General features: G+C 53.1%; 1 protein-coding gene across 1 annotated transcript in view; it reads left to right on the top strand.

The window, feature by feature from the left end:
* The window catches only part of Slit1 (slit guidance ligand 1), a 144,278-nt gene that overhangs the window by 84,406 nt on the left and 39,863 nt on the right, over positions 1–20,009 (top strand). The window contains exons 5-14 of the mRNA XM_032891963.1: positions 5,924–5,995; positions 6,893–6,964; positions 7,368–7,439; positions 7,814–7,977; positions 9,177–9,324; positions 9,741–9,812; positions 10,231–10,302; positions 11,690–11,761; positions 12,579–12,722; positions 19,722–19,885. Coding sequence (XP_032747854.1) covers positions 5,924–5,995; positions 6,893–6,964; positions 7,368–7,439; positions 7,814–7,977; positions 9,177–9,324; positions 9,741–9,812; positions 10,231–10,302; positions 11,690–11,761; positions 12,579–12,722; positions 19,722–19,885 — 1,052 coding nt within the window. The remainder of the gene's footprint in view (positions 1–5,923; positions 5,996–6,892; positions 6,965–7,367; positions 7,440–7,813; positions 7,978–9,176; positions 9,325–9,740; positions 9,813–10,230; positions 10,303–11,689; positions 11,762–12,578; positions 12,723–19,721; positions 19,886–20,009) is intronic.

Below are 20,009 nucleotides of genomic sequence, written 5' to 3'. Positions count from 1 at the left end.
TCCCGATGGAGATGTCCTGTCTCTCCCTGCCACCTCGCCAATCACCATTGGTTGGGACCCAAGCTTACCACTTTCTGACTGTCGACGGAATTAAAGGATGCAGCAGTCCTGTGTCCTGGGTGTCCTTCAGTTGAGTGGGGCTCCAATCTCAGAGCCACCTTGCCTTAGCGGAGCCAGTCTACTTATGAGAGAAGGCTGCTCTGTGGGGGGATCTCTTTTAGGGTGTTTCTTCTGTGGAAGTCGATGTTCACAGCTGCCCAGCAAACAGCCCAGTGTCAAGTCAGTGTCACAGGATGGTTTATGGTATAACTAGCCAGGCCACTTAGTTCTTTGTTTGGTAAGGTTTTTGCAGAGTTAATGGTTGGGTGGGGTGGGCGCATGGCTTGAAAGCTGCACAGAAGTGCTGGTGGCCCCTGGTGGGCAGGGAGGGAGGTTTCTGCTAATGCCAGTGTCTGTGCCCATTGGGCCCTCAGAAAACAGGAGGGAACAAAAAGGAAGACTCAAACCAGTTACTCAAGGGTGGTGATATCCAGACTACCCCAGGAGCTTGGCATTTGGAAGTCCTCGTCACTACATGCACAGTTCTACAGGCTGGGGCTCTCTCCCACTGTAAGAACAAGTTCCTTGGTGAGTAGCGAGTGTGTAGCCTGCACCTCTAGGTGCAAGGCGGGCTTGTGCTAAACAGAGCTGGGCTGTGTCTCCCTTGCAGAAAAGGTCTGCAGAGTGAATGAAGTAGCTGGTTACCCCCACCTCTGTGCGTCCCTACTCTTCTGCCTTCAGCCTCAGGAGAGAAGTCGGGAGCTGCTTTCCTTTCTCCCTCACTAAAGCGGAGGTGTTGGAACCCCGCCGCTTTGAAGTGATGTCTGGATTACAGAGGCTGCAGTGCAGTTTGCTTCCACAGTTTGATGGGGACATCAAAGCATTTGTACTTCTCTGCCAGATGTAGCCCTCCAACTTTAATACGCTCCAGTTTGCTGGAGACCTTGATAAAGTCAAAAAAATCTACCTGTCCAGAGACATAAAGATTCTGGCCCAGGTTCCAGAGGCAGCCTGTGTAGCCATTGCTCTGGGCTCCTGGCACTTGATCCCCTTCATATAACAGTGTGAGGTGATGTCTTATACAGGACAGTAGCCACTCGCGGCAGGCTGAGTGAGAGGCACACACCCATAGCCGCTGGAAACTTTCTGTGGATCTTGACTGGAGTCCCTGGTGAGTCTCAAACCATGTTCTTCTCACAGAGCTCCAAACACCCAATAGCAGTGTTGGCTGGGTGCTCCCGTGCCTCAGCTCCACCTATAACGGGTACTCGAGCTTTCTGAAGAAGAGACTAATCAATGCCTACACACTCCTGGGATAATTACTTGCACAAGGGGCTCAGTGCATGCATGGTGCCTTGCTGTACTCTAGGCCCAGGGCTATGGTCCAGCAGTCTCATGACCAGAAAGCCACGGATAAGGTGCCCTGGAACACCGTGCTGATCTGAACCTCCCTGCGGCTTGAAGAGCCACAAAGTAAAGAGCTTTGCAGTGGGGCAGCAGATCCATGTCAGAGCCTAGAGCCCAGTATGGCCTTGGCTGGTGCCCAACGCCTTGCCCCAACTGGGCCCCACTAATCCCCTCAGAGGCAGCGAGCCTGCTGAGACGGTTAGAGGTTAGAGCGTAATGGGGATTAGCAGTAAGAACATGGGGTCCTGACCTTGGCTCCCCTGCTCGTCAGAGTGTGGAATATGGCTGTAACAGGCACTTGGGGAGAATGCCTACGTCAGGGACAGGCAGAAGGGCTCCCATGCCCAGTGGTGGATGACTATGGGTGGGAAGCTGCTACTTCAGAGTCCTCGCCCTTGGGGGTGGGATACAGGATAGACTGGGAGAGTCTCTGTTTACAGAACCCTTACCATGCTCCTTAGAACGGAGTTCCTTCTCTGGAGGGCCCCAGGATGGGCTCTTACCTTCCTCAGCGGCTGCCCAGACCCCTTGCTAGGTGCAGTGTCCCGTCTAGATACAGTGAGGAGGGAAGCAGAGTCAAGGTGACATCATCCACAAGTCCAGCTTCTTGTTTGTGCTGCTGCTTTGCCTTCTAGGAGCCATCTGCGTGACAGATCAGAACAGAGGCTAGAGGGAGGCTCCAGGAGTCCAGAGACTCCTACCTGCCCCGTGTCTGCCTCCCTGCAGCTGCATCCTGTGTCAATCCCTTGCTCTGACCAGGATGTAGGAGGGTCACTGAGACTCCTCATTGGTTCAGGTCAGCTCTGGTTACAGAGCCTTTGCAGTGCACCAGCCCCAGGATATACAAGGGAGCAAGAGCGATGTCTGCCGTCGTCGGAGGATTAAATATCCGTACACCAACCCAATATGTGTGTATCTGCTATTTTGAATACTGAAACGGGAACTAGGGAAAAGGTCTGTAGACAGAGATAAGAAAGCTGAAGGGTTTTCTAGGTGCACAGATGCCCAACACTCAAAATGCAGGTGGCCCAGCCAGCGCTTGCTGACTGTCTCATCAGTGGCATCCACTGTGGGTGTTTCCCCGCTATACCTTCCCAGCATCTGCCGCCCCCTCCGACCCGCTTATCAGAAATCTCTTCCTGACCTTCCGTCAGGCTCTGTTTTCCTCCCAGCCAGTGATGAGGCTCCTGCACATATGCTCTCTTCTCTCCGAGTGCACATGTGGTCTCTCCTGGTTGGAATTTCCACATCACCAGGACCAGACCGTGCACTGCTCTCCCACGGGTCCTCTTACCCTTCAGATACATGTCTAGTTGTTCTGTTTTGAGGGTCCTGTGACAACACTGTGGAGGAGGGGTGGGTGGCCTGAGTTTGAGGAGGACAGAGGCTGAGGACTGGGAAAGGTCCAGGCTGTGCTGAGGGGATTTTCATACAGGCCACAGGCGGAGATGAGTGGCTTTAGCTTGGGGTACGGGGGGGGTCAGCGTGAAGGGTGACAAAGACAAGAGAAGTGTTACAGGGCAAGTCAAACGTAGCAAAAAGTGAGACTGCTTGGCTTAGAGCTGTGGCTGTATATCAAATACAGGGAAGGCTTCTGGCGCACCCTAGTGGCCACTCTGGAAACAACTGTGAAACCGTGTGGGGAACGGAAGGGACAAAAGCCCCATTTTCTGGATACTGATAAATGGAAATGAGGTTTAAATGTTAAACTGTACACTCACAGGATCTCACCTGGCCTTGCATGACAGACAATGTCCCTCTTGGGTTCTCTGGGTCCACAGCTAGCACGAGGCAGAAGCAGTCGGACCCTGAAATCTTCCCACCGCTTGCTTTGGCGTCAGCTCTGTTCATTTATTTTTGAGATAGCCAGCACTTGCCGTTCCTGCTGGCCTTCATGCTGCCTCTCCTGGGTTTGCAAACTGTTCCCTTTGGTCATTTAAATGGGAGAGATGATTCTGGTCAGGACTAGTCTGGGCTTCCCAAGATGGGGAGGTAACCCCATCTATCCCAAGCGCTCAGTGTCCCACTCTATCTGCTCTGTACTCTGGGATCTTTATTTGGAGGGCAATGTCCACAAAGCTTGGGCCAGCAACCTCTCTGGCCAGTCTTAGCAGGCTCTGCCTTGACCCAGTTGTTCCAGGTTGTGCCCGGCCACCCCGCTGCTCCTTGCCCTCTGTTATGAGTGCTCGAAGAATTGATTTCCCGAGACACCCTTTGACCCAATGCTGTGATAAGAGGCACTTAAAACCCTGTTCATTATAAGGGTCCAGTGTTGCTGCTGAGGCTGTGCTGCCGGGGGGGGGGAGGAGAGAGAGAGAGAGAGAGAGAGAGAGAGAGAGAGAGAGAGAGAGAGAGAGAGAGAGAGAGAGAGAGAGAGTTTATAAAGACTCCTGAGAGAATTCTTGTCTCAGCTGAGTGCACAAACCCCTGGACTCCTGACACTCAGATCCATTTAGACCACACATACATCACGTGTGCTGCTGATCCCCTTCCCTGGCTCCCAGGAAGCATCGAGCCCCTACCCTGCCCTGGCTGGTGTGCCTGTGAATCACATGGCACATTCGGAGTGCCAGCCCTTGCAGTTTTCTTCTCTGCTGAGCCCTCCTGCCTGCTCTCTTGCCGATCTGTAAATCCCGGCAAGCTACTGTAAAGCCTGCACAGAGCAGGCTTGGGCTGAATTGATCGGCTAATCGATACAGATACAGCTCTCCCCTCGCAGAGCTGAGGGGAGGATTAAGTAGATAACTCGCATGGGGACAGCCTGGGACTCTCTCTCAGGCCCTGCCTGGGGATGAGCTGCCTGCTGGGTTGGGTTGGGGACCTTCTGGGGCTACTGCCTCCCTGTGTAGCCCGACATTCGCTAAGGCACCACCTCCCTGCCTTTATCTCTCTGAACAACAGGCTTTCTTACCTCCTGCTTCCCTGAGGGTCAAAGGTAGCTAGGGCTTGACTATCTTCTTACCTGCCTCCCAAATACCTTTTAACATCGGTCCCTCACTTCAGGAAACTCAAGGGCCTCAAAGAGCCAAGCCCCTCACTGAACATGGGTCTGAATCTATTCACTCTGCTGTAGTGAAATACCTCGAGTTGGGTGACTTATTAACAGCAGAAATTTATTTCTCGTGGTTCTCAGGGTCAGGATTCAAAACTTGGTATGTGAGGAGGGCCTGGTTTCTGATTCACAGAAATCAGACATCATTGTGTCCCCTTACAGCGGTGGGGCCGGCAACTGTGCGAGGCATCTTTGTTTTTACCATTTTCCCATTGCGTTAATTTATTTACTGTGTGTGTGTGTGTGTGTGTGTGTGTGTGTGTGTGTGTGTGTGTGTGTGTGTGTGTTGGAAGAGAGGTACCTGTGCCATGGCACACAACATGGAGGGCAAAAGAGCTTGCAGGTTGAGTGCCCTTAGGTCCGTGGCCTTCCCACCAGCCCTCTGGGGTTTCTTTCCATTAGACTCCAATCCTTTTCCTGAGAGCTTGTCCCTGGTGTAGCCCTCCTGCAGGCTCCACCTCCCAGCACCATCATTTCTGTGACGAGGCTCCAACACAGGAATGGACGGGGTTCTCCAACATTCAGCATGTGTCTCTGAGCCCTCATATGTCGGGGATCCCACTGGATGCTTAGAAAGCATTTGGTCCAGCCTGTGCATTCCATACATGAGAAGAGGGGAAATGGTGTAGCCGAGGGTCTAACACTATGTAGGTTCAGGAACACCTAGTGTCCTGTCCCTCCTCTCCGCAGTGCTCTCGCTACCTGCTGGCGTTCCCTTGAGCATCCTTCAATTGCCCACTGATGGTTGTATCATCAGTTGCCTCAAAAACAAACAAGACAAAAAGGAGAGTTGGTGATCTGGGTTCTGAAGGAGCTGGGGGTCAAACCTGGGCTTCTCCTGTAATTGCTGGGGTCAGCAGGGAGCTAGCTGGGACTGCACAGTCAGCAGGAAGTGGGCAGAGAGCCTTGGTTTGTGACGTGGTCCCCAAGGGACCCAGACTTCCTTTTGCTCTGCTCTCTGCGATCCCCCAGAGTAGACTTGGAATCAGAGCCAGCCTAGTTCAAGACTGGGCGAGCCACATGGGTCTGTCTCCTCCAGCAGTCACAGCTCTCTTACCAGCAAAATAGAGGGGAAGCCAGAGCCACTGAGGGCCGTGGAGAGCGCCTTCCAATGAACCTCTGTTCAGCTCCCTCCTATGTGGTTGGGGTTCAGTCAACCATGGGGCTTGCTAGTGCTGATCACAGATACTGGGAGCTTCTCTCTAACCATCCTCTGCCCAGAGGGGAGGTGACTGGGGACAATGTCCCAGTGTCTGTCAGGACAGAAAGCTCCCCTGTAACTACCATTAATTCATTCAGTCACAGTTGATAAAGCAACCTAGAGCCCATCCAGGCTCTGAAGTGGGATCACCGATGAAGCCAGTGACCTCACTTCTCACCATGACTCCCCTGACGGTACCCGCTTTGTCTCTGTTTGTCCCCCAGGGACCTGAGTGAGAATTCTCTCCAGGCTGTGCCCAGAAAGGCTTTCCGAGGAGCCACAGACCTCAAAAATCTGTGAGTAGAGGCTTGGCATGGTCGCCCTGGCACATCTTTATCTTTAAGCCACTGTAGAGGTGCCTTGATTGTCATGGCCAGTCTGTGCTCAGAGGGTACTGGGATGCCAGGCCATGTTCTCAGCCCCTCGTTTTCCAGTGTCCCCTGGCTTCTTTTGGATCAGCAGCTGGTTTTAGTCTCCTCGAGTGATACTGCACAAGCTGCTGCAAGTCAGTGAACATTACAGAGCCTTCATACATTGTTGGGGAAAACAATGTGCCCCCCACAAGCTTATTCTGAGGTTGAAGTGAGATGAGGAAATGCGGACGCTCTGCTGAGTACCGTTTAAATGCAATAGTTTATTAGTATTCAAATTTATTCTAGTCCAGGCTTACCACCTCCTGAGGTCTGGCTACAAACAGAAATGGCAAATGCCTGGCATGCTTGTCACACGCACCCCTCCCGTGCCTGGGCAGACATTGGTAATCGATCAGCACATTCTTTCCCAATGAACTCAGATCACAGCTTCCATTTGCTCTGACAGCAGCACTCCAGGTAGCCAGGGCTAGCCGACCTCACTTGGCATTCAGCAGAACTCTGTCTGCCAGCCCCTGCTGCCACTCCTCCTGGGTGACTCTCATTCGTCAGCTGCCAACACACTCTAGGTGGTCTCCAAAATCCGAGGGAGGGGTGCCTGCTTCCCAAGGGAGATACGGGGCTGGGTAGAGGAGTGGACGAGGGCTTTTATTTCAATTTACTGTTTTAGCTAAAAATAAGAGGAAACCGGCTTTTATTAATAGCTCCTTTGGGCTGACACCATTACTCTCTTCTTTGAAAATAATGGCGTGCTCTGTCAAAATGTTCAGCCTTTGCTCTGTGCAACGTTTCCCCTCCTCACAGTGCCCCTCTGCTTTACAGACAGCTAGACAAGAACCAGATCAGCTGCATCGAGGAAGGGGCCTTCCGTGCCCTACGGGGACTGGAGGTTCTGTGAGTAAAACCCAGGGCAGGCCATGGGTGGGGAGCTGATGCAGGAGTTCAAGCTCAGGGTCACACCTCAGCTGCTGTGTAGGTTTTACTGCTCAAAGTCCTCCCAAATATGAAGTTTGGGTGGTTTCCCACCACGGAGGTTAAGCTGTGGCTCTTCTCCTGTGTGTGTGTAAGCTGGCCCTTCTCGGTTCCAGCTCCCTGTTCTCCTGGACTTAGAGCCCATGGGGTGGCAAGAGTACAGTGACCTGCTCAGCTCTGGGCTGTCCTCCATACCCAGAGCAGGGCTGGTCCCCCTTTAGGTAAAATGTCACAGCCGGCATGAGAGACTTTATATGAGCAGACAAATCTCCTGTAAATCCCTGCTGGGTGGGTGTTAAATGTTCATCTGCGCCTTTCCTTTCAGGACCCTGAACAACAACAACATCACCACCATCCCTGTGTCCAGTTTCAACCATATGCCCAAGCTTCGGACCTTGTGAGTCACCTGGGCAGCGGGTGTGGGTGTGGGTGTGGGTGGGGCTACCCTCTACAGCCCAGGGGCCAGCCAGGGTAGCCAGGGGTTTGAAATCGACAGTCGCCCAAAGTTTCTTGTTCTTGGTTTTCCCTTGGACAACAAATGACTTGGTTTTTTCCTTGAAGTTGAGGTGGGTGATCTGGGCAAGGGACCTTGTGACCCCTAAGAGATGAAGCCAGGCTGGGAGAGAAGGGAGCCAGGGAGCAGGCAGTCCTGAGTTGGGACTGAGTCAAACACCGAGGAGGCCTCCGGGTCGGGGAAGGGAGGAGGAGGAGGAGGCGGCTGCTGACAGATCCACCGGGGCCCTGTTGCTGTGAGCTGCTCTCCTCCTGTAGCCGGCTGCACTCCAACCACCTGTTCTGTGACTGTCACCTGGCCTGGCTCTCGCAGTGGCTGAGACAGAGGCCCACCATCGGGCTCTTCACCCAGTGCTCTGGGCCCGCCAGCCTTCGGGGCCTCAATGTGGCAGAGGTGCAAAAGAGCGAGTTCAGCTGCTCAGGTGGGTGCTGTGTCCCGTGTCTTTGTCCTCTGCTTGCTGCCCTGCCTGCCCTGCCTGCTGCGTCCTTCTGCCCCACCCCCTTGCTTATGATGAGCACCTACACTGTCTGCCCCCTGTCACCTCCTCTCTCTGCCCTCCACCTCTGGTCTGTCATCTTCCCTGCCCCCCCCGCCTAGGTTTTCCCTTCTGTTCTCATCCATCTCTTTTGTTTTCTTCCACTCTCTGTCCCCTTCTGTCCCAGTCTCTGTTCCCTCTGCCTCCACCCCATGCCTTCTCCTGCTCCTTATACCAATCAATCACTCCTGTTCTTCCCCTTCCCCTTTGTCCCCACCCCCAGTGCCACCCCTCACCCCCTGTGGTGGCAGCCACTTTAATGGGTTGCTCCCCTTGGCTTCCAGTGTGGGGACATCAGAACTCAGCCCCTGTGGGGAGTGAATATACTAAGGATGGTATCTCACAAAGTGGAAATGCTGTTCAGCAGTTAGTAGGGCAAAGTTCTTCACAACAGGGTGAATCTCAGAGGGTTTGTAAGTGGGGGAGACCCTCCAAGTGATGCCATGAAGGTGAACTTCACAAACAAGAGTTAGGGATCTCAGGTGCTGCATCTCGGATAGCGATGTCCTTCAGGAAGGGGGTAAGGGGACCTTCGTGGGGCTGGAAGTGCGACTGGGTAGTCTATCGATCAACTGAGCACTTAAAAGTTGAGCTTCTTGTAACTTATTATCCCCGTGTTTAAAAACATGAGCTCTGACATCACTTTTGACATTTAGTCATTGATCCAGGCCAATTTCTACCAGGTAAAGGGTGTCGCAGGCACAGAAGGTGATAGAACGCTCTTCCAGGGGTAGTGCAGGAGGGTTCACTCGAGACTTTTGGTGTGAGCACAGAGCTGGTGCCCAATAAGCACAGCTCCCGTGGACATGGGGATCCTGACTCCAGAAGGCTGGGTGATTTAGGGCTTCAGGATTCTAGAATAGAATTTTCTAGCATAGGAATCAGCCTCAAGAGCCGTCAGCTCTGTTCAGCCAGTTTCAGGGACCCTAAGCACAGGTCAGTGTGTTCTCTTGTCCTTGCACCCCTGGGGAGCTCCTGTGAATGAGCCTCCTCCACAGACTGTGTCCCTGTGCTCTCCCAGCAGCAGATCTGGAGGGGGAGCCATAGTGTGAGACTCTCCCATATCATACCTACTGTTTCTGCAGGCCAGGGGGAGGCTGCACAAGTGCCTGCCTGCACCCTCTCGTCCGGTTCCTGCCCAGCCATGTGCAGCTGTAGCAATGGCATCGTGGACTGCCGTGGCAAAGGCCTCACTGCCATCCCTGCTAACCTTCCGGAGACGATGACCGAGATGTGAGTGCAGGGCTAAGCTGTTCTGCTGTTCAGCCAAGTTCTCTCCACCAGTGTAGAGGGGTGGTGCCACCCTGAGCTTCCCCATCATTCTCAGGAGCAAACAGAGAAGCTGCTTCCTTGAGCAAGTCGAGCTCCCTGTACAAGGCTGGGAAGCTCGCAAGCAGTGGGGAGAGGCTATCCCTTCGAGGTCCACACCCAACCCAGTCGGATGGGGCTGCCAGCATGGGTTTCTTAGTGCAGCATCACCATGGGGTCCCTTCAGCCACAGAAGGCCAAGGCCGGGATTTGGGGGCCCAGATCACAGCATGTGTCCCTCTCCCTGCCAAACACTGGTCCCACAGGGGAGGGGAGGGACCAATAGTTTGTTACTAAAGATGACCCTTAGTAACAACTTCTCACACTCCCTCTCCCTGCAGCCGCCTGGAGCTGAACGGTATCAAATCCATCCCACCAGGAGCCTTCTCTCCCTACAGAAAGCTTCGCAGGATGTGAGTCCCAGCCTCTCCTGGCAGTCTCCAGCTGTCTGGAGGAAGAGTCTGGGTCAGACTGTCTCACAGCCTAGGCATAGACCTTGACTCCGACGTGGCCTGGCCTTCCTGCACGGGGCTGTTGTCTGGGATGTGGGGTGACAGAGTGGCTGTGAGGCCTGGATGGGGGAACCATATTCAAGCCTGGCCCATGTCCGAAGCTGCCTGTCACTTTATCATGGCAGTGAAAAGGCCTTAGGGCCCAGGCAGAATGTCCCTTCCTGAGCAGAAGGGACTGAGGGAGTAGCCTGTAGGTGCTCACCTGAGTGGGTAGTTGACCTTTTTATTTTAAAGAGCCCACTTCCCCATGTGGCTGGGAGGTATTGAAACCAGGCCTGCAGCCTTGGGGTGCAGCCGCCTTCTCCCTGCTCCCTTACAGAGACCTGAGTAACAACCAGATCGCTGAGATTGCACCCGACGCCTTCCAAGGCCTCCGCTCCTTGAATTCCCTGTGAGTAGAACACCCAGGTCTGACGGGCTCCGTAGCTGGTCAGGCTTCTCGTGGTTCAGAACCCTGCGATGCTCTCAGGCACCGGGCAGGGCAGACACAGGATTGAGTGGCCCAGTGACCCAACGAGCGGAATGGAATGGACATCTTACTGCCAGGGAAGAAAGGAGGCTGTCAGCTCCCGTTTCTATGCGTGCCTTCTTTTGGAGGAGAGCCCAAGAGGATAGGTTCTGCCAGCTGTGACCGGGGCCCGTGAAGCTGTGCAGTGTGCAGCCCTCACATCTGTGCACGACAGCCTGAGCGTGCCCTGGTACAGTCAGGATGAGCAGACCCTCCGTGGCCTGTAGGGTTTTTATTCCCTCCTGTGATATACCAATACCTTACCTTGGACCATGCCAGTTTAGAGAGACAAAAGGTCCATTTCAATAGATCCCATCACTCCTGGGGCCAAGGCCAGCTTCCTACTCTCTAGGAAACTACACGCTGGGATCAAACACACAAGCCCTATGTTATCTATTTCCCCCATAGCCAGCCCTGGCCTTGTCTTTCTGCCTGGTTTCTCCCTCTAGTCCATCTCTACCCTGCAGCGCCCGGCACAGCTCAGGGACAGGCACCTGACCAAGCCTTGAGTCTGGTTGTCTTCCCGTAGGCTGCTGTCTAGTTCCCTCCCCCATTCAACTCACCTTCTTGCATGACCCCACACCGTCCCTACCAGAGGGCCTTTACCCTACCGTGCCCGCCTCTGGGGAGGATCTCCAAGTCGTATCTGAGGAGAGGACACGCAGGCCTTTCACTCTGACTGATTACACCAGGGGTGAAGTGTACACTGACTCCTCGCTCCGCATGATTTTTTTAATCCTGTGCTCCTCCCCTTCCTCCCGCCCTCTCTTTATACACAGGATTCATTCATGCTCAGTGTGGAAAAACTCTACAAATATCAAAGTGTAAAAATACACCACTCGCAATCCCACCACCTATCGCACGTGCTGTCTGCTGTTCTATTTTTCCCCCCCTACGTCTCTCTGAAAATATGTTCATCTCTCCTGCCCGGAGACAGTTTCTCCTTTGGCTCTGAGACTGAACTACTTTCTCATGAGGTCCTTCGGAAGGGCACCTCTGCAGACTTCTGTGGGGTTCACTGTAGGTGGGGAAGGGCAGATGGAGTGGACACGGGAACAAAATTACACCCCGGTTGCAGAAATCTAACCCTAGGGGGGAGAGTACCTTCCTGCCTCCCAGAGGTGGGCTGCTTGAAGACTCATTGCTGCCACCTGCTGGCCAGATACTATAGGAACCAGATTGGTGGAGAGGCTGCCTGTGGGTCTGCAGAACCCTCCTGGGGCTTGGCAAAGCTGCCCTCTGATCTCCCTCTCTGCTGCCTTTTCTCCAGGGTCCTCTATGGCAACAAGATCACAGACTTGCCCCGAGGTGTATTTGGAGGCCTGTACACCCTCCAGCTGCTGTAAGGAACGATTCGAGGGTATCCTTGGGTCCACATCCCCTCCGGCTTCCCAGAGACACAAACCCCCATCTCTCTGCTCTTTGCCATAGGTTTCAGATGCTGTCTGATGGTATTCTCAGCTTTGGGGTTGGGAGAAGCTAAGCCTGTTAATATAGCCCAAAAGTCTGACCTGGTAGTACTCAGGGTGCCAGGGCAGGTTCTGAGGTGGGAACAGTCCAAGAGAATTTGTCTCTGGATCGTCAATATCCCAAAACTCTCCCCAATCATGAGGTCCTGGTGGGGCCACCAGCCTTGGGGAATCTTTAACATGGGCGTGACTTTTTCTGGGAACTTCAGTTCGCAACATACTTGTGGTACAAGACCCACCTGAGACATGAAGACAGTCTGCCCCAGGAAGGCTATGCAGCCAGATGTAGAGATTGAGGCAGGCTCAGAGCTGTTTGCTAGGCATCAGGACCCAGAGGCTCATGAGATGTGACCTGTGTTCCTTGGGGACAGGGATGTCTCTTACAGGGGTCCCCAGGTCAGCTCTGCCTCCTGGAGTCAAGAGAATTCAGGCCAGGAATTTAGACCCAGGCAATACTACATTGAAACAGCCCTGTGTGTGCATGGGGACCCTGTGGGATCTTGGGAAGGAGGAACCTCTCTGCTTCTGTGCTATTCTGCAGTCAACTTGGAGGCCCAGCATGAGGACAGGGATGGAGACGGCACTGTGGAGTGGCCTGACAGCACCAGTGTCCAGAGCCAGGATAGCGCAGGATGTGTAAAGGGCCAGGCCTTGCCCCTCTCTTACCTCCCAGCCTGGCTCTGCCTACAGGCTTCTGAATGCCAACAAGATCAACTGCATCCGGCCTGATGCCTTCCAGGACCTGCAGAACCTCTCTCTGCTCTCCCTGTATGACAACAAGATCCAGAGTCTCGCCAAGGGCACCTTCACCTCCCTGCGGGCCATCCAGACACTGTGAGCTTCCCCTCTTTCTATTTCTCCCCCAGCAGGTGAATCTAGTGTGGTTACAACATTGGGGTCCAAGCAGCGCCCTCTGCTGGGCTACTGTGTACAGTGAGGTGTCCTCCCACTGAGGAAAGAGGTCTCCAGACTCTTGAATGACCCTGGGTCACAGAGCAGTGAAGAGTCCTATTGGCTGGGTGACCCTAGGACAAGTTAATTCACTCCTCTGGGCCTTCTTTTATCTATTCATAAAGCAGGGGCATCTTGACACAGTTGTTATGAGATTTTACAGGTGTTTGCAATGTGATAAGCTCACAGAGATGTCGGCTAAACGCCAGCTGGGGTTTACTAATGGCGACGTTAACAGCGTCTCTGGATTCTAAGCTGTGTTTCCACATTAACAGCTCTGTGTTCTCAGGGATGGCATGTCATTTAATCAGCAACACGTTCTTTTCTTGGAAGTTCATTAAGTAATGGTGCATCTGGAGAGTGGTAATGCTGAGTCTGATGGGAAACAGAAATCAGAAATCACGGAGTCTAGTCTCCTTCACTGTGGAGATCTGTGCTCCCTTTCTGTGGCATGCAGTGCTCCCTCTCTATGGAGATCTGTGCTCCCTTTCTGTGGCATGCAGTGCTCCCTTGCTGCGGAATGCAGTGCTCCCTCTCTATGGAGATCTGTACTCCCTCACTGTGGAGAGCTGTGTTCCTGGGCTGTGTAATGCTGTGCTCCGTTGCTATGAGATGTAGTGCTCCCTTGCTGTGGGGAACTGGGCTCCTGGCTGTGGAGAGCTGTGCTCCCTTGCTGTGGGAATCTGTGCTCCTGGCTGTGGAGAGCTGTGCTCCCTTGCTGTGGGAATCTGTGCTCCTGGCTGTGGAGAGCTGTGCTCCCTTGCTGTGAAGACTGAGAATCATAGCAGAAGCGGTAGAGTAAAGCCCCAAGTGGCTCATTACCAACTTTAACTCCAACCTTTTCCACACCACCCAAACTGGTTGGAAGCAGATGCCAGCCAGCCATTGTCTGTCCTCTGTCTCTGGCCTCTGAATCGCTTGCTGCAAGACACAGATTCTTAAGCAATGCAGCCACAAGGACTGGGGATACAGTTCAGGGTCAAAGTGCTTGGCTTGCATGCACGGGGCCTGGGTTCTACTCTCAGCACCACAAAATGAGCAAACCCTGCAAGACCGTTAGTGTGTTTAAAAACGTAATAGCCAATTCTCTGATACCATTAAACATTTAAGCCAGCATTTGAATTTCTGCCTGTCTTATGTGGGTCAGACAGATTTTCACTCTCTGTTGTAATCAAGATTCGATGTGGCCTGTGCAACAGGGTCGATGTGTTTCTACAGCCGTTCTTCACCTCCAGACATGAGTCAGTTTCTTTCCTCCTTGATGTGGCGGGAAATGCCCCACACCAGCAGCTGAGGAGGAGAAACTTCTTTGGGCTCACTGTTCCAGATGGTTCAGCTCACGGTCACTGGGTTCTTGGGCAGATGGGAGCATATGGCAGAGGAGTTTCTTCACCTCAGGATGGAGAAAGAGGGAGGAAGGGATGGGGAGGGAGAGGAGAAGAAGAAGGGAGAGAGAGAGAGAGAGAGAGAGAGAGAGAGAGAGAGAGAGAGAGAGAGAGAGAGCGCCAGCCCTAGGAAGCTAGTGAAATGGTTCAGCAGGCAAAAACACTTGCCACCAAAACTTAAGTTCAATCGCTGTGACCCACATGGTGGAAGGAGGACTGTCTCCTACTAGCTGTCCTTTGACCTCCACAAATACGCCATGGCACATGTGTCCCTCCAAATGAATCAGTTCTAAAACAGATACCTCGGGAGGCTATCGCCAGTGACTCACACCCAGCTGGCATGGTCTCCTGACATTCTCACCCCTCCCCAGGACGTCAGCACAGCTGGGAACACTTCCCAAGGGCACTATACAGCAAGGGGCCCTCAATTGCCTTCGTTCCCTGTCATTCATTCATAGGTGACACTCCAGCATTGGAAATATGTCACCATGTCACAAATCCCCCTGGCCTCTGTTACCCTTCTAGAATGAATATTGGATCTAGGAGCCTGTTTGGTTTTGTGTTTGATTGACAATAGATTGCTTCTTGGCAAGAGGTTTTCTGAAGCATGAGTTGTCTGGTTGCCTTTTTTTTTTTTTTTTTATTAAATGAAACAGCCGTTGACCTCTGTGGTGGTTAAGTTCATTGTCACCTGACTGGATTTATAATCACCATGGAAACACACCGCAGGGTATGTCTATGAAGGTGTTTCCAGAAAGGTTAAACTGAGGTGGGAAGCCCTACCCTGAATGTGGGTGACATTCTTCTCTATTTGCTTCCTGACTCCCGGTGACCCTGGCTTTCTTTTTACCTTCCTCTGCCATCCCGTCCTACCAGTGTGGACTTTATCCTTCTTAAACCCACGGGAGTTGGGGGGAATAGAAACTAGACTCTTCCTTCCTTTGATTGCTTTTGTTGGAAGAAGAACCACTAACTGTAGACGGCCTCAATGGCCGCTGATGAATCGGGGTCCTGAGGTGATGATTCTGGAAGCCCAGTCTAGTGAATTCACTGCTGCTGTGGTTGGTCATTAACCATAAGTCCTAAGACCATGGCTAGAGTACTCTCCTACCCAGAGATGTTCACCTGCTCGCTGCTGACACTCAGGTCCTCCGCCCCCTCCCTCCTGCTCACTGGGGTCTGCCTGGATGGGTTAATGTGGGCCAGGTAGCCCGTACATAACTGTTGATCTCCTCCCATGGCCTCTGTGGTCAGAGCGGTCCCTGGTGGTGCTGCTCAGCGACAGACGACATCTGTGTGAGGCTGAACAGGTTGGGTTAAACGTATGACAGACACCCACTCCCTGGGGACTCTGCACGGCAGTCGATGTCAGCCACGAGGACAAACTCATTAAGCCCACACATGCACCTGCAGCCTGACTCCCGCTAATTAATTTACTTACAGGCAGTGAGAGGAGTAAGCTGTCCGTGGGGAACCTCACGGAGCATGTGGAGTTAGAGGTTACGGTGAGAGATGGGTATGGTGGTTGTTTTCAGTTTAGCTGGCAGAGTCTTGGCAGAAGCATGCTAAAAGGACTCAATGGCTTGAACCGGTACATAGGAAGCCTTGGGGTGGGGGATGGGATGGAGGGACCCAGGTTCGTTGAGTGCATTCCGTTGCTTAACAACAGTGGCCCTGTGGAAGAAGGGCTCATTGGCTGTATTTTTATTCAGAGGGATTTGAGGTGGAAGATGCCCTGAGATCCCCGCCGCCAACAAGGCTGAACAGCAGCGGGTCTCATCCTTTAAAAATGGCTGATTTCCTCAGTCTGTACTTCCGTAGAGCAGACTTCTCTAAGGCTGCAAAGCAAAGCTAGACTTCCATAAGTACATGCTCCTATTAACAACAGAATTGGAATTTGGAACCAGAGCAAAAGATGTGCAAACCTGAGCTGTGGTCCGACTTCTCTTCCTGTAGCTCCATGGCGGTCCAGCGCCCTGGCTGAGTGCAGAGGCAATCTCTCCATGCCATGAGCCGTTGCGTGATTCCCTTGCAACACCCAGGCTTACGAGCTGCAGAGCTGTGGTACTGGGTTTGCTGCAGTTTTGCCAACCCAGCCATAAAGTCAAGCAAAACGCTGGATGCCTATTGGCCCAGCTGTCCCTGAGGCCGAGCACTGGAGACCAAGAGTTCGCACTTAGCCACTCAGCGTTCAGATGAAGGGGTTGACTCACAGTGCAAGCGAACAAGCCAAGAGAGCTTTGCTGAGGCGCGACTCGCACACATTAAGTTTACCTCTTTGAAGAGAGCAACTCAGTGGCTCAGTAAATCCGCCAAGCTGTCCACAATTCAGTGCTGGAAAGTTTCCGTCAGCCTCCCTGATTTCTTGTGCCCATTTCCAGCTCAGCCCCAGGCAGCCTGTGGCTGTGTTCCCATCTGGGGACTGACTTTTTCTGTTTTATAAGGCGGAGTCATGCAACAGGCTACATGTGGTAACTGACTTCTCTTGTGTAGCAGACTGTTTTGAGGCCTTCGAATCTTGCGTGCTTTCCTTGATCTGACTCATAAGAAAATAGAGACAGAAGAGTGGCTTTTGTTATTGACAAACAATGTCCAAGGTGTCAGAGGAGCCAGGTAGCGTTCACTCCACCCAGATGAAGTGTTTGCGGGTCATTTCCAGGTTCAGCTGCAGTGAACACCGCTGCTGGGCGTGCTGGCTTACAGCTCATGGTAGATCAGTGTTTCCCTCTCTCAAGAGTCACTGGGTCACACAACGAGTTTACGGTTAGTCAAGGAGCTTCCACGGGTCTGTAGCACAGCACACACCCTTCACCACGGTGCCGTGCCATGCCCAGTAGCGTCCTACCTTCAGCAACACTCTGCGTTGTGTATCTTTTTTTTTTTTTTATTGGAGCTGGGGACCAAACCCAGGGCCTCGCGCTTGCTAGGCAAGCGCTCTACCGCTGAGCTAAATCCCCAACCCCGCGTCGTGTGTCTTTTGACATCGTCTGCTTGTAGCCACGCCGTGGGTATGAAGTGGTGTCTCCCTGTGGCTTCCAAGCCAGCATTTCCTTAATGGTGAATCTTGTCCACTAGAATGTCTGTTGCTAAGGGCTTCTTTCTCCCTGTCATTCCTTACGTGTGAGGAGATTCAGGGCTGTCTCTTTCCACTGTCAGAGTGTCTGCCACACTCAGTGTGTAGCCACAGGGACACATGTGTTCAGGTGTGTCTTTTATATGGAGAATGTCCTTCTGTCCTCCCCAGCTGTGGTGCCCCTTGGACGTGTTAAAAATATCCGATTTGAGGATGGCGTCCTCCTCTGGTAGAGCCCTTACCCAGTTTCCCACAAAGCCCTGGATTCCTTCTCCAGCAGAGCACACACCCATACACACAAATCCAACTCATGTCAAAACCTTCAAGTTTGTACTGAAACCACTGATCTTTCCTGGGGTGAAAGACGGCTGGAAACCCTGCTGAAACCACTGGCCTACGGTCAGTTCAAGTTTTCTAGGTTGTTTTATATCCGAACGACTCATTCTCAAAAGCCTCACCTTCTGTCCTGTCACATTGATTGGAAAGCATTGTCTGCCTATGCTGTCAATCCAGCATGGGCAGGGTGTACCAGGACACAGACTGGGCTGAGGGGAAGCTGGGAGGTCCCCTGAGCAGCCCCCAAATCCTTCCATGTCTCAAGCGGTTCAGTCAGTCTGGCAAGTCAACATCACATCCTCTTGCCCACTGAGTGGGATGCAGAGGTGGGGAGGGACCTGGAGATAAGGAGATGAAAGGTGAGAAGACTCGGGCAGGCGAGGAGGGAGAAAGCTGGGTCAGTGCAGAGCCTGTTCAGCTTCCCAGGGCTGAGAGACTGGGCAAAGGAGCTGTTGGATGGGAGGAAGGGTGTCCAAGGCTAGACTGAGCCAGGTACAGACCCTGGCCCAGGGTCACACTTAGGCTCTGAGAGCACAGTGGTTCCTAGCAGGGGGTCATAGCTTGGATGATGGCTCTCAGTTGGAGAGGTAGCCCTGCCCTGCCCTGTCCCGCCCCCATGACCCTTCACACCTAGTTCCATATTGTGTGGGAGCTGGGGACAGGCCCAGGGGATACTGTCCCCTGGCTGTCTTCATTCTGACAGTCCTCTCTGCAGGACATGCTCAGAGGGACAGTGCCCAGATGCAGGTCTGTAGGACTGCTGTTGGCACGTTTCAGAAGTGGTGGGTCTGGGCTTGACAGAGAGGTGGCTCGGTGATTAAGCGTGGTTACTGTTCCCGCAGAGGACTTCCGTTTTCATCACTCCACACCAGGCCACCCACCTCTGACCTCCTCAGACATCTGCACACAAGTACACATGCCCATAGGCACACGCGTACATATAATTAAAAATGAAATAAATCTTTTTTTTAAAAAAAGAACCAGTGGCTGACTTGCTGGGGTGGTATGAAGGGTAGCGGCCACCACTGTTAGCTGCTTTCCACACCTTCGCTTCCTCACCTGAAGCAGGAAGCTGGCAGGGGACTGAATAAGCCTCTTCAGAGGTTACCTGTCTGCCGATCTTTCCTGGGGTGAAAGACTGCTGGAAGGACGCAGATGTTGCTTGGGCCAGGTGGATGCAGGCAGACCCAGTCTCCAGCCCTGGTCCCACTGCTTTTCACTGGTCCCACTGCCTGAGGCCGTAGGAGGGAAAGAAAACCAGATCTCAGGCTTAGGGAGGTCCCCAGGTTATGTCTGGCTTGGTGTTCTGTCCCCTTAGCTGCTTCATTAGGAAGGAGCAGGTTGGTCTGTCAGTCTCTCCGCCCTGTCTCACCTCATTCATGCTCATGAGATATTTTTTTATTGGATATTTTTTATTTGCATTTCAAATGTTATCCCCTTTCCAGGTTTCCCATCCAGAAGCCCTCTAGCCCATCTCCCCTCCCCCTTCTTCTATGAGGGTGTTCCCCCACCCAACCACCCACTGGGGGCGCCGGGGGTTGAGCCTTGGCAGGACCAAGGGCTTCTCCTCCCATTGGTGCCCAACAAAACCATCCTCTGCTACATATGCAGTTGGAGCCCTGGGTCTGTCCATGTGTACTCTTTGGATGGTGGTTTAGTCCCTGGGAACTCTGGTTGGTGGATATTGCTGTTCTTATGGGGTTGCAAGCCCCTTCAGCTCCTTCAGTCCTTTCTCTAACTCTTCCAGTGAGAATCCCGTTCTCAGTTCAACGGTTGGCTGTGGGCATCCACCTCTGTATTTGTCATGCTCTGGCAGAGCTCGTTAGACTTTCAAGGGGATTGGCAGAGGGACAGAGAGGCTTGGGGGGAGTGAGGCTGGCTCTTCAGAAAGCTGCAGTCTCCACTGAAGAGTCCTTCCTCTGTGAAGGACTAGACAAAGACAGAGGGGTGCACACTGATAATTGCCATGGCTGGTCCTCCCTTTCTTGTGGCCACAAGCACTGACCTAACCCCGGATGGTTACAGAGCCTTGTCTGGGTATAGGTCAGCAACCCCGGTCTCTCACAGCCCATTTCTTCCTTTGGACAGGCATCTGGCCCAGAACCCTTTCATCTGTGACTGTAACCTCAAGTGGCTGGCAGACTTCTTACGTACCAACCCCATTGAGACAACTGGGGCCCGCTGTGCCAGCCCCCGGCGCCTCGCCAACAAGCGGATCGGGCAGATCAAAAGCAAGAAGTTCCGGTGCTCGGGTAAGGGCCACCTGTGTCTCCAGTGGGCCTGTGCACTTACTGTTGCCCAGCAAACTTAGCTCTTAGCAAAGATGTCCTCAGGCACTTTGGGACTTGCTAGGGCGGTGCGGGCCTGCATTCGTCT

This window comes from Rattus rattus, chromosome 2 (genome assembly GCF_011064425.1).
Source record: "Rattus rattus isolate New Zealand chromosome 2, Rrattus_CSIRO_v1, whole genome shotgun sequence".
NCBI classification, from domain to species: domain Eukaryota; kingdom Metazoa; phylum Chordata; class Mammalia; order Rodentia; family Muridae; genus Rattus; species Rattus rattus.
This window is presented reverse-complemented; position numbering and strand designations above follow the sequence as displayed.